General features: G+C 38.6%; 1 protein-coding gene across 8 annotated transcripts in view; it reads right to left on the bottom strand.

The window, feature by feature from the left end:
• The window catches only part of ulk4 (unc-51 like kinase 4), a 117,003-nt gene that overhangs the window by 57,534 nt on the left and 45,649 nt on the right, over positions 1-13,820 (bottom strand). For all 8 annotated transcript variants that reach the window (XM_053682245.1, XM_053682249.1, XM_053682258.1 and 5 more), the window contains exons 23-24: positions 6,257-6,390; positions 5,613-5,734 (exon numbers count right to left, since the gene is read on the bottom strand). In XM_053682245.1, the coding sequence (XP_053538220.1) occupies positions 5,613-5,734; positions 6,257-6,390 (256 nt within the window). The remainder of the gene's footprint in view (positions 1-5,612; positions 5,735-6,256; positions 6,391-13,820) is intronic.

Genomic DNA, 13,820 nt, shown 5'->3' with positions numbered 1-13,820 from the left:
CAAATTCTTATTGGTAGAAAATAAATACGTCATACACACATTCACATCAGCTACTGCACAGAGCTTTACCCATAACCTCCCAGAGATATCAACCATGATTTGATCACCGTCTGATCCCAATGAACTGGCTCAGGCAACTGAATGCTTAGGGTCAACGTTCTGCTACCCGCTAGATAAGGCAGCTCCACTTAAAAGAAAAATAATTAGAGAGAAAAAGCTAGCACTCTGGTATAATGATCACACCGTAAAACAGACCACTCAAAAATTAGAACATAAATAGCGTCAAACCTAATTGGTAGTATTTCAAACAGCATGGAAGGAGAGCCTCCTGAACTATAGAAAATCTCTTAGTGCTGCTAGATCAGTCTCGCCACCAATCTCTCCACCCTAACTGAAGATAACAAAAAGAATCCTCGATTCTTATTTAATACTGTACCAAAATTTACTAAGAATAAAACCACCGCAGAAATGTGCACACAATCATTATATAGCAGCGATGAGTTCATTGATTTTTTCATTGGCAAAATGTAAAATATTAGACAAAAATAATTCAGACCATTAATTTAAAACCAGACAGGTTTATAACTAACCCTGCAGATAATAATATAACACTATCGGATCAATGATTAGAATGTTTTAATCCCCTTCTAGAGACCGAACTAATTTAATTAATTTCTTCATCAAAAGCATCAACTTGTATACTAGGTCCCTTACCTACATGTTTCTTCAAACAGTTTATTCCAGAAGTAATCAAACCCCTTCTAAAAAATAATAAATTCTTCCCTTAGCACTTCCCTTATGCACCTAAATCATTTAAACTAGCAGTTAATAAACCCCTGATTAAAAAAACCTGACCTTGACCACTGTCAATTGTCCAGCTATAGGCCAATATCAAAACTCCCCTTTATCTCCAAGATCTTAGAAAAGGCTGTAGCACAGCAGCTATGCTCGTACCTACATAGGAGTAACATTCATGAAATGCATCAGTCAGGATTTAAGCCTCATCATAGCACAGAGACAGCACTGGTTAAAGTGGTAAATGACCAACTACTGACCTCTGATCAGGGTTGTGTCTCCTTGCTTGTGTTGCTTGACCTTAGTGCAGCTTTTGATACTATAGATCATACTATTCTCCTTGGTAAACTAGAAAATGTTGTTGGCATTAAGGGAATGGCCCTCTACTAGCACAGGTCTTATTTGACTGATTGCTATTAGTTTGTAGATGTAAATGGTGACTTCTCTATGCATACTGAGGTAAAGTTTGGTGTTCCGCAAGGTTCTGTTTTAAGCCCACTGCTTTTTTACTTTATACAGTATATGCTACCTCTACCACAAATTATTCATAAACATGGAATTAGCTTCCACTGTTATGCTGATGACACACAGTTGTATGTTTCAGCAAAGCCAGATGACAGTCACCAGCTTAATAAAGTTGAGGAATGTGTAAAGGACATTAGATGTTGGATGCTAATTAACTTTCTTTTACTTAATTCTGATAAGACAGAAGTACTTATACTAGGACCACATGCAGCTAGATGTAAGCTTTCAGATCACATAGTAACACTGGATGGCCTTTCTGTTTCATCATGTGCAGCAGTAAAAGACCTTGGTGTGATTATTGACTCCAGTCTTTCCTTTGATGCTCATGTAGATAATATTACTAGGATAGCCTTCTTTCATCAGAAATATTGATAAGATAAGGAATATAATGTCACTACACGATGCAGAAAAATTAGTTGATGCTTTCGTCACCTCTAGGTTGGATTATTGTAATGCCTTACTGTGTGGATGTTCCAGTAAGTACATAAACAAGCTCCATTTAGTCCAGAATGCAGCTGCAAGAGTCCTTACTAGAACCAGAAGATATGACCACATCACCCCTATATTATCCACACTGCATTGACTCCCAGTAAAATTTCACATTGATTATAAAATACTACTACTGCCCTATAAAGCACTAAATGGTCTCGTGCCACAGTACCTGAGTGAACTTTTGGTTTTTTATGATCCGCCACACCTACTTTGATCAAAAGGTGCAGGCTATTTGTTGGTACCTCGAATAGTGAAGGCTACAGCGGGGAAAGAGCTCCCCCCCACCACCTTTCAAACACGTTCACCCAGGTTGGTTGATGGTGGAGTGGCGGGCCACCTCATGTCCCAGGGTGCCCTCATGTCGGGCTTACCTTCTGGCTCTCCCCTTTTAGTTATGCTGTCATAGCTAGTCTTGCCGGAGACCCTGATTTCACTCACAATTAGTACATTGTCCTTAACCATTATGGGACAATAAGCATACCTAATAATCTTTCCCTCTCTCGTTCTGTCGAGATACACATGACACTCCCGAGATACCAGTGATACTGACTCCTTCTGCTCTCTGGACCTGCCTGATCCATCCTGATGCCCTACTTCTGGTTGGAGTTCTCATCAATTGGAAGTCACAAACTTCTGCTGAGGACAGTCCCACATAGTGCAGCCTAAAGATCATTGAGATTACAGAGGACGGTACCACTTAAAAAGCTTAAGATGGCTTTGGACCTCAATTCATATGAACAGTTACACTACGATGGCTTTGGACCTCAATTCATATGAACAGTTGCACTATGATGGCTTTGGACCTCAATTCATATGAACAGTTGCACTACGATGGCTTTGGACCTCAATTCATATGAACAGTTGCACTATGATGGATTTGGACCTCAATTCATATGAACAGTTATGCTATGATGCTACAATTGCTATGATAGCTTAAGGACTGCAATTGCCACAAACAGTTTTGCACTGAAGTCTCCATCAGTGAACAGTGGAGAAGTTCAACAAAACAGACTTCAGGTAAAAACTGTAATGAATGTTCTGGGATACACAAATGTACTATTAAATACATGTAGTATTAGCACATTTATAGAAGGGAATTATTTATAATCGCACTCTCTGGTGTCACCCAGATGAGGATAGGTTCCCTTTTGAGTGTGGTTCTGCTCAAGGTTTCTTCCTCATAGAGTCTCAGAGTTTTTTCTTGCCACTATGGACCCTGGCTTGCTCATTAGGTATAAATTCATACATTTAAAATCTATATCCTGAATTGATACATTTCTGTAAAGCTGATTTGGGACAATGTTCATTGTTAAAAGTGCTATACACACACACACAAAAAAAAACGGAATTGAATTGAAATACGAGACCAATAAAGTGGTAATGCAAGCACAAGTTGCCATCTAAAAGCCTTCCAATCCCCCCCCCCCCCGATGAAGTCCTATGCTGAGTTGGCAGTGTGTTTTGAGTCATTGTCTTGCTGCATGATTACGTTCCTCCCAGTTAGATTGGATGCATTTCTCTGTAAATTGGCAGACAGAATGGTTCTGTAGACTTCATTCTGCTTAATTCATTCTTACTGATGAGTTGTTTGCATCTTGTGGTATGGCCTCTATATTTCTGCTCTCAAAGTCTTCTTCAAATAGTGGATTGTGATACCTTCACCCCTATCCTGTGGAGGTTGTCGGTGATGTCACTGAATGCTGTTTTTGGGTTTTTCTTCACAGCTCTCACAATGTTTCGGTCATTAACTGCTGATGTTTTCTGACCAACCTGTTCAGTGTTTGGTAGTTAGTACACCAGTGGTTTCTTTCTTTTTCAGGACATTCCACATTGTTGTACTGACTATGCCCAATGTTTGTGGAATGGCTCAGATCAATTTTCCTCTTTTATTAACTTCAAAATGTCTTGCTTCCCCCCCATAGACAGCTCTCTGGTCTTCATGTTCGTTTATCCTTTTTAATGACAAATGCAGTCTTCACAGGTGAAACCCAGGGCTCAAACCAAGAGCAGACATTCAGAGCTATTACTTGTTTTAACAATCTATCTAAAAAGGCACATCTGGGCAACAAGAAACACCTGTTAGTCCCATGTTCCAATATTTCTGATCAATTGAAAAATGCATGGGTTCAAACAAAAGGTAACATGTTCTAAGTTGTTTAAGACATCTATATGTAAATATCAGGAAGTGAAAGCTGAAATTCTGATCTATTGTCCCATATTCATCTTTTGATCTCAAACACAAAGGTCTTCAATGTATAGCAAAAACAATAGAATTGGCCATGCCGTTCCAATACTTTCGGAGGGGGCAGTATATAGCAGATAGGTAGATATTATTAATTTATGATGTACTGAACTGGTTAACCATTTATAGTTACATTTAATGTTGTGGAACATGCGCCAGAAAAAAAACGTGCCCTTATTTTTTTATGAAATGTAGCTACATCAACCCCCACCCCCCAAACCTATCCAACACACAAACACCCACACATGTTATAAAGGCCATAGCACCTTTCTAAAGCACATACATAACCCAGTGGTATAGGGAGGAAGAGGCCAGCAAAGCCCCTGAGCCAAAGAACACCACCAGCAAATTATTTAATTCATATCGATCAAAAGACTTGTGTAAACACATAAATAATTCTACACCATTATAAAGACCACAAGTACATACCCTCCCACCTACCTCCACACACAGGAGACATGTACAGAAATGTTTTCATTACTGACAGCTGTAGCTCTCTTTTCATAGATGTCACAGTGTAACCTCCCGAAATAAGCTAATTGCATCAGAGCGAAAAGATATTAACCCCAAAATAAAACTACTCAATTTGCCTCTGGTTATTGAGGTCCCGTGGCAAATCATGGCCAAATAGAGAATCATATTTAATCGACTCATCGACTTACTTAGTGACATCTCACATGGCGAGAAAAATATTCCTTAATGTTAATTTCAGCTTGCTGGAGTGTGTCAGCAATAAATCCAATTTTGCACCATTAATTAAATCATAATACGAGTGTTGGTTTGAGCGTGACAGCAGGGATAGAGCAATATAGATAAACCTTCAATGCATGATTTTACCCTGACCTGCTTATGTATCTTATTCACAACACCCCACACACTCTTATAGGAAAATGATCAGTGACTGGGTGGTCTGATGCAGCCAGCTACCACCCTGATGTTTATTTTCCAATAACAGCATGTCCTGAAGTGCTTTATTCCTCTTATACCACAATTTTTTATTTATTTATTACAGAACAAAATACTTTTTTTTTTTAATCACTTTTTTACCTGCATTTAATGTTGTGTAATGTTTCATTTCATTAATACCCTTTTAAAGCGCAAACTCCTTCAGCCTGGAGATTTTTCCCATGACAGAAAAGATTTAGCTCAAAACACTGAAACATTAAATAAATGTTAAATAAATTTCTTCTGGTTATCCAGAGCAAAGTTTATGTTAATTGTTAAATAATAACACTTATGGTTATATTTCGGTTAAAATCAAAATAGACATTTGCCATACATGTCCCTGTGAATGAGCTGTTACTATAGAAATGATAACGTATTAGAACAAGCGCATTAATTTCAGAGCCGATACTACGGTCAGAGCCGTGCTGTTATGGAAATTTAATCAACACCTGACCAATCATATTTAAGAATGCAACAGTACTGTGGTATAAAACATTTTAGGTATTAAATGAAATAATTCCTACAAACCGACAGACACACTTACTCGTACTCCAAACAAAAGAAAAATGTTGAGGGCTAATAGAAAATGAATATAGATGCACAGGCCACACACCTGTGAGGAAAGTAGGTTCAGCACAACAACAGTCATGGGAAGGCTTTGTTTGAGCTGACGAGTCTGGGTAGTAGAGGGGTGCTTCCTTCCCACAATGCTTCCTAATGCTGTCAGGATGTCATCTACAGAAAACCAAGAGACACAGAGGTAGGACATTATTTTTGATCTTACAAAGCAGCAGCAGACCTAAAAGACAAATGATTCTCCTAGTAAGAGCCCTGCTCTTGGCACCTGTCTCACTGATGTGTGGCAGAAGTAACCATGTCCACTGGTTCATAGCTAAACTTGCCTGTAGTACAACAGAAACCAGTCTGAGCCAGTTATTGGGAATAACAACACTGATTTACAAATGAAACTGCAGGAACAGATCAATACTTGGCCCTGTGCTCCCAAATGCAATCAGAAAGGTAATTAAAAAGAAAGACAGATCAAATTAGACTCTGAAGTAATTGATGCTCATTCTCTTCAACCCTCATCTACCCTTGACTCATTCTCCTTCAATCTCTCCTTTTCTCACATCATGATTTTCACCACCACCCACTCTTTGTGCATCCTTGCCTTCCTGTCCCCCTATCTCATCTTCACTCTCCCTACTTTCCTCTCCCTGGCTCTCTCTCTTTTTGGGTGTAATGTGATAGATTTACCCATGATAGCTGGCAGCTCTCGCACTGTGTGACGGATGAATAGGGCCAGGCATTTTGACAGGTATTCATTGCCACTTTGTTGCTCCTTCCCTGGTGTGGCCTTTCGGGTGTCTCTCTCAATGTACATCACTAACCTAAAAGAGAGTGGTCAGAAAGACATTATTATTCAGAGACACACATCCATGGAATGATACCAGCAAACACAGAAGATGCATTTCATCAATTACACTTCATGCCCAGAGAGAGGACAGGATTGAAATGAGATGGTGGTGACTCAGTAAAGCTTCATAGGAAATAAACAGGGTGCACTGTGAAATGAGGGGAAAAAATATAAATCATGTTATTTCATAGAAAAATATATTTTCTCTAGATGTAAAATACATTATTTAAAAATGAGTTCCTGACCTGAACAGTGAACATACTTAATGTAAAATTATACATTTAGTTTGGAAGTGGAAAGGACAAAAGAAAGTCAAAAACTCTATCTTTTGCTTCTTTATATTTCAATACTTTGGGGAAAGACCACTTTGGTCAATATTATAGATGAACATTTGGTGTCTCTGGAGTCAATACAGTGAATAGAACAATCGCTGAAAAAGAGCAAGCATTTAATGATAAGAACTTTCCAAGAACAGGTTTAAACAAATAAAAGCAGACACTCATTGGTTGCATAAGTATTCACTCCCTTGGTCAAGCTCCACTCTAAGAAAGTTGGTAAAACTTGTCTTGGACAGTGGTAGCTCAGTGGTTAAGCCATTGGACTACTGAACAGCAGGACATGAGTTCAAATCCCAGTGCTGCCACTGCTGGATCTTGAGTAAGGCCCACTAACCCTCAACTGCTCTGGATAAGTTTGTATGCCTATCTCATGGATACCAAACAATTGTAAATAAAACACAGGTTTAGCAAAAAAAAAAAAAATATATATATATATTTGTTAAATATAGGTGTGCAACAATTATTGACACCCTTTTAGTCAACATTTTGTGCTGCCTCTCTTTGCCAAGTTAACAGCAGTGTCTTCTCCTATAATGTCTGATGAGGTTGGAGAACATATGACAAGGGATCCGAGACCATTCCTCCATACAGAATCTCTCTAGAGCCTTCAAATTTAGAGGTCCACGCTGGTGGACTCGTCTCTTCAGTTCACCCCACAGGTTTTCTATGGGTTTCCAGTCAGGGGACTGGGATGGTCATGGCAGTACCTTGATTTTGTGGTAAGTAAACCCCCAGGGTAAGAAAAACTGCCCCAAAACATTAAAGAGCCACCACCATATTTAACTATGGACATGAGATATTTTTCCATATGGCTACCTCTCTGTGCACACCAAAACCACCTCTGGTGTTTATTACCAAAAAACTCTATTTTGTCCATCTGAACATAGAACCCGAACCCATTTGAAGTTCCAGTAGTGTCTGGCAAACTGAAGATGCTCGAGTTAGTTTTTGGATGAGAGTAGAGGCTTTTTTCTTGAAACCCTTCCAAACAACTTGTGGTGATGTAGGTGATGTCAGATTGTAGATTTTTTTGTCCACTCAAACCATCCTCTTCACAGTGCACGTAGACAATATAGACACACTTCCAAATCCAGGTTGATTCATAACATTTCCAGTTGACTGGAACTTAATTATTGCCCTGATGGTGGAAATGGGCATTTTCAATGCTTGTGCTATTTTCTTATAGCCACTAGCCACATTTGTGAAGCTCAACAACCTTTTGCCGCACATCACAGCTATATTCCTGGGTCTTACCCATTGTTATGAACGACTAATTGAATTTGGCCTGTGTGTTACCTCATATTTATACCCCTTGTAAACAGGAAGTCAAGGTTAAACAACTTCCTGTTCCTAGTCATCCAGGTGTACTAAAAAAATGTAAATATACTTCATATATTTTTCTCATATGAATTCATAAGGGTGATAAATAATTGTTGCACACCTATATTTTAACAAAGATATTTGATTTGGATAAACCTGTGTTGTGTTTGCAATTGTTTGATATCCATGAGAGCAGAGAATTTGTGAATTATTTTAAAGAAAAAAGATCAAAAGGCTAAACAATAAAGATAAATTTTCACAGCCTTCTTTGCTCATATTTATCAAAAGGTGCCAAAACAAGGGTGCCACAGTATGTCTCGATCATCTGCTTTCCGATATTTTTTGCCATTCTTCTTGGCAAAATCTCTGTCAGACTGGATGGAGAATGTTGGTGAACAGCAATTTTCAAGTCTTGCTACAGATTTTCCCCTCACATGTTTGCTGAGTCTCCAACATGCCTTTTGGCAAACTCATAAGGCTCCCCCCTTCTCTCCTCTCTTCCATAAAGCCTAGCTTGATGGAGTGTTCAGGCTGGTTGTTCTGTGAACATCATCTCCCATCTGAGTGAATCTCGCCAGCTCCTTTAGAGCTACCCTTGGCCTCTTGGTTAGTTTTTTCCCTGACTAATCCCCTCTTTACCCAGTCACTGACTTCTGGTGACCTCCTCTAGGCAGAATTGCAATTGTGCCATATTCTTTTCATTTTTTAATAATGGATTTAATGGTGCTCAGTGGGATGTTCCAAGTTTGGGATATATTTTTAGAACCAAACCCTTATTAATACTTTTCCAGAACTTTGTCACAGACTTTGCTCCTTGGTCTGCATAATGCCGTTTCTTTAGGTATGTCCTCTAACAAATTCTAAGTCTTCTAAGAACAGGTGTATTTATATTGAGATCACATGACACTTTAACGGCACACACTAATTATGCAATATCTGATAGCAACTGGCTGCACCAGAACTAATGTACTGTAGGGAATTCATACAGTACCAGAGGTCCTTCATATCTGCTACGATCAAACTCTATAACTCATCCACCAGGTGTTGTCTATGAGTGTAGGCACACAGACACACCTCCATAAAATTTTCTCTAGCAAATCACCATCAACACACCTGTATACTTTGCACATTATCTGCCTACCTCACATTGTCTACAGTCACTTTACTGTTTTGTTTTTATTATTACCTCACGGTCACTTTATTACCTAGACACTTTATTTCACTTGTCACTTTATTCCACATGACACTGTATGAATCTATCTTACTTACTGACTTACAGATAAGTGTGTCCCATCTGTCACTGTAGTTCTGACCAGTTAATGAAAGAATTTGACCTTTTTCAGCTGTACATACCCTTCCAACATTGTTTTGCATTTTGGTTCTTTTAATTAATTGCATTGTGAAAAGCAAACCAATTACAAAAAGACCAAAAAGAATCAATTAGCAAATAGACTAGCAGGTGTGAAAATGCTCTTAAAAATCCAGTCTTTAATGGACCCAGATTTTACAATCTATAACAACAAAAATCCTGTGGCATTGCCCCTCAGTTTGTAACTGGTGGGTCAGTAGGTTGTACTCATTTTCCATTTGCACTGCATCTAAATCTCCTCTGTAGATGAAAACATCTGTATGTATACCAAAGTTCCTTGGTGGTCTAAGCTGCTAAGAATCCTTCGCTCATACCGCCATGGCCCAGGTTCGATTCCCGGGCAAGAAACCAACCCAGACACTGGTGGTTGCACTCAGTGCCTGTCCCAAGCCCAGATAAAATGGGAGGGTTGCATCAGGAAGGACATCTGGTGTAAAACCTGTGCCAAATCAAATATGCAGACCAATGATCCCCTGTGGCGACCCCTAACGGGAGCAACCGAGAGAACGACAACAACCATTTTGTATCCCAAATATAGTAGCAGAAGATGGCAGAGGTATCGTGCATGCTACATTAACTAGCATGCCTCTGAAGAAGTGCAACATTTCTTATTAGCAGCAGCAGCAGACAAGCTTTATCAGCAGCTTTATTAGCAGACAGCCACTTTGCAGGAACACTGATTGTTTAGCTTGCTAGTAAACAGGCTAAATCCTAAGCTCACATCCCATAGCACCAACTCACTAGATCATCATTAAACCGTTACATTAACTGCTTTGCAGCTACCACTTTTCTTTGGGAAAGTGAAAGTGTGAGAGGGGGGTGAGAATGTGAAGAGTGAAACCTATGAGAATCACAACTCCAGAGCTGACAGTCTTCAGCGGCCTAGAGGCTCGCACTTATTAAGAGGAACTGTTAATTAGCTTGTTCCCATCCAGCACAGCACATTTCTATTTAATAAGCACCTCAACTTTTTCCTGCCAGACAAGACACAGTCACAGGCTTTCTCTCTCTCTCTCTCTCTCTCTCTCTCTCTCACATACACACACACGTTCTGATAAAGTGCATCTTTCAAATTAGACACAGATGAAAATGCAATCAGACAGAAAATTGCACAGAGTTGCTTGAGCGTCATACAGAAGAACATCCAGCAATAAATTAGGCTGAACTGGAACAGAGGAGAGGAGAGTTTGACAAGCCAACAAGATTAACTAAACAGACTAAGAAAATACTGTAAATAATAGCACTAACAGACTCGATGTGAATCAGGTGCTCAAAGGACAAAAAACAAAAGAGCAATGTCAGAAAAACAAAAGGCACAGGCAAAGCCTTAGGCGTATCATGACAAAATAACCGGACACTTGGTAGACATCCAAGTAATTACAACTTGGAACTGAATTTATTCAAATGTGTCAATGATACAACTAATTTGTTAGTGCAGGTTCAACCCACTCACATAGTGCATTACAGTCAAAACTGAAACTTTAATGGAATAACAGAATTAATTAACTAAATTGCAATCACAGAAAAGTCCTAAAAAATGAAAAATGTTCTGATTGTACTTTGGAGTATGAACCTGTGGAGAATCATATGGACTCAGCAACATGCAATACTTTGTCTATGACTGGACTAGAAGCATTATAAACTTATAAAACGTTATATATAACTTATAAATAGTGAAACAGAATTTTAAAACAAAAGAGGACACTAGACCCTTTCTATAAAAAGATGGATGGATGGATAGATAGATAGAAAGATGCTGGAAGTCACAGTCTTTATATTTTCTTTAGAAGAATCCATCTCTAGAGTTCAAGCAAAGCACTGATATGCTCCTGTCTAACTTAAAACACTCTAAAGCAATGCTCTACTTTCAATATCTAGTGTGCACTTCTGGGAGAAAACCAATGCAATGATTGGATAACAACTAAACAAAACCCTGTGCTAAAAAAAACATTAATAATCGGACTAGAATGACTTTAATTTAATCTAACTGCAATGACAAGCATGAGACAATCAAATGAAGTATTACTGTTGCATGCCCTTGTAGAGTACAATATTGCTATCCTTCATATAGTGACACGGCCGAAGGGAACGTATTATTTACGCCACGAGCGCACTACATTAGCCCTTGGTAATATTCCCTCCATCCTAATAGGCATTTATGTTGCACAATGCAGGCTATCATCTGGCTGTTTTAGTATCAAATGGAAAGCAGAAAGTGGGAACATGAAAATTCATGGATATTATAGTAACACATCAGGATCAAGTAGGCCTTTATTAGTCAGCCACCGCCTGGAGGACACTACGTCACCTGACGGAAAAAAAATACGAATAAGGAGAGAGAACAGGGACCTTCACAGTAAATTACTTTCACTGTGTGCCGGGCCATATGCAGGCAAGCTCAACAGGCATGGAGATGTAATTGGAATCCTAAAGGAATTCTCCGGCATCAATGACTAAGATTGATGGAAATGCCTGACTGATGCTTCAGTGTCTACATGGCAAAAAAAAAAAAAGAATTATTTTCCTACAGGCATTTGGCTGATTAGGTACAAAAACCAAACAGGAAGGCTTTCTCTAACCAAGGCCAATTCAACAACGTTAAGGATTTCTTTCATTTAAAATCTGGAGCTTCTGTTGCACTTGGCCTACTTTGTCTTGGCCACCACAGGCAGTGAGAGATGAGACACAAAACTATTCAAGCTCTTAAACTTTCTATAAGCCCAGTACAGACAGCACTACTTCCATTTTCACAGATTGTCCAGAAATTAGACGCATTTTAGTTGGCTCTAAATACACTCATCTGTCTCAGAGCAGGAAGACGCTGGGTAGAATGCATCCAGACTGACACGTCTGCAGAAAGTGTAGCCAACACTGCCGAGCTAATTAGGGAAGTGTTTATGAAAGTGGGGAGGAAGCTGCTCTCACTGTGGGAGATTGAGAACAGGGTCAGCTCTAACCCACTGCACCAGACAGAGACAGAAGAAGAGAGATGATTGGAAATTGGGGAGAGGAGAGTAAAACAACAGGCAGACAAACGAGATAGTTGTAGACAAAGTAGTTGTTAATACCACAGCGCTGCTGAATCCTTAAATCTGATTGGCCAGCGTGTATTGATTCATTTCTACAAAATTTCTAATTTCTATAAAATTATACCAGCTGCATTTCAAATCACATATGGTTTCTATAGTAACAGCTCATTCACAGGTACATTTTTGGTGGATGATTTTCATAATCTGAGAATAATAATAAACAGATTATAGAAAACATGCTATTTAACAAAGAGAAACATGTATAAATCAGTGGTATGCTGAAGCTTTCTGTTAGGAGGCACTTATTTAACATTTATGGAAGGAGACTCGAGTATCAACGCTTTTTGTAACAGTCGGTATGTTTTATGCCACGGGATAGGAGTTTGCACTTTCTAGTATATCGGTAACATGACGTGCTGCATTTTTTGTCTTATTAATTTCAACATAGCAAAAAGAGGTCAGAGGGTAGTGAGTGAATGACTATTTATAGCTTTTATATGAACTTGTCACATGGACATTTAATAAACATTTAATAACTATAAACAATTAACTCACTCATTAATAAAGTAAACATTTTAATAATTAGCAAATTGATGTGGTATATGAGGAATAAAGCACTTTGAGATCCACTTCATTGTGGATTATATTCCAATAACAGCAGACAACGTTCCTTATTATTCCTTACTTAAACAAAATAGATGGTGGTTATAATTTAATTTATTTATTACACAGGACTGAGGTCAAATAAGGTATTGAGCAATATGTTCTGTATCTTTATTCAAATTAATTATGTATAAATTACAGAGATTGTCTCTGTTTATTTTTACCCAGTAGAAACACACTGATAAGACAGAGGTTGGGAAAAGTGCTTGAGGGAAAGCAAGCTTAAATCTAATCATGGGTTCAGCAATGTCATGTAGAAAACAGCCCAGTCTCATCCTGGAAATGAATGGACTTCGATTCCTTTGGTGGTTATACAAAATGTTTTGAGTGTTAGCAGCAAAGAAAAACTGGTCATGATTAAAAACACATTTCTGAAAACATGGTAACTAATTTAAAATCAAGTTGGCATGGGGAAAATGGGGAATGGGAGAGAATGAAACTCATTTATTTGAGTTTACAGCCTCCTGAGACTTCACTCAATCTCCTACTGTACTGAAGAGACAAAGGTTAGCCTATCATCCATTCTCATCAGGTAGCGATTACTGAAAACAACACACAAGTTTGTTGTTCCTGGGATACAAATATTTCAACAAGCAAGAAGCAATCTCTTGTAAATCTAATATCAGAAAAAGCCTGACAGGTCCATTTATTATCATACACCTATTATTTCTGAACAGAGACTAAT

Source organism: Ictalurus punctatus, chromosome 1, assembly GCF_001660625.3.
Source record: "Ictalurus punctatus breed USDA103 chromosome 1, Coco_2.0, whole genome shotgun sequence".
NCBI classification, from domain to species: Eukaryota; Metazoa; Chordata; class Actinopteri; order Siluriformes; family Ictaluridae; genus Ictalurus; species Ictalurus punctatus.
The sequence above is the reverse complement of the archived record's forward strand: the minus strand, read 5'-3'. Positions and strand labels throughout refer to the sequence as shown.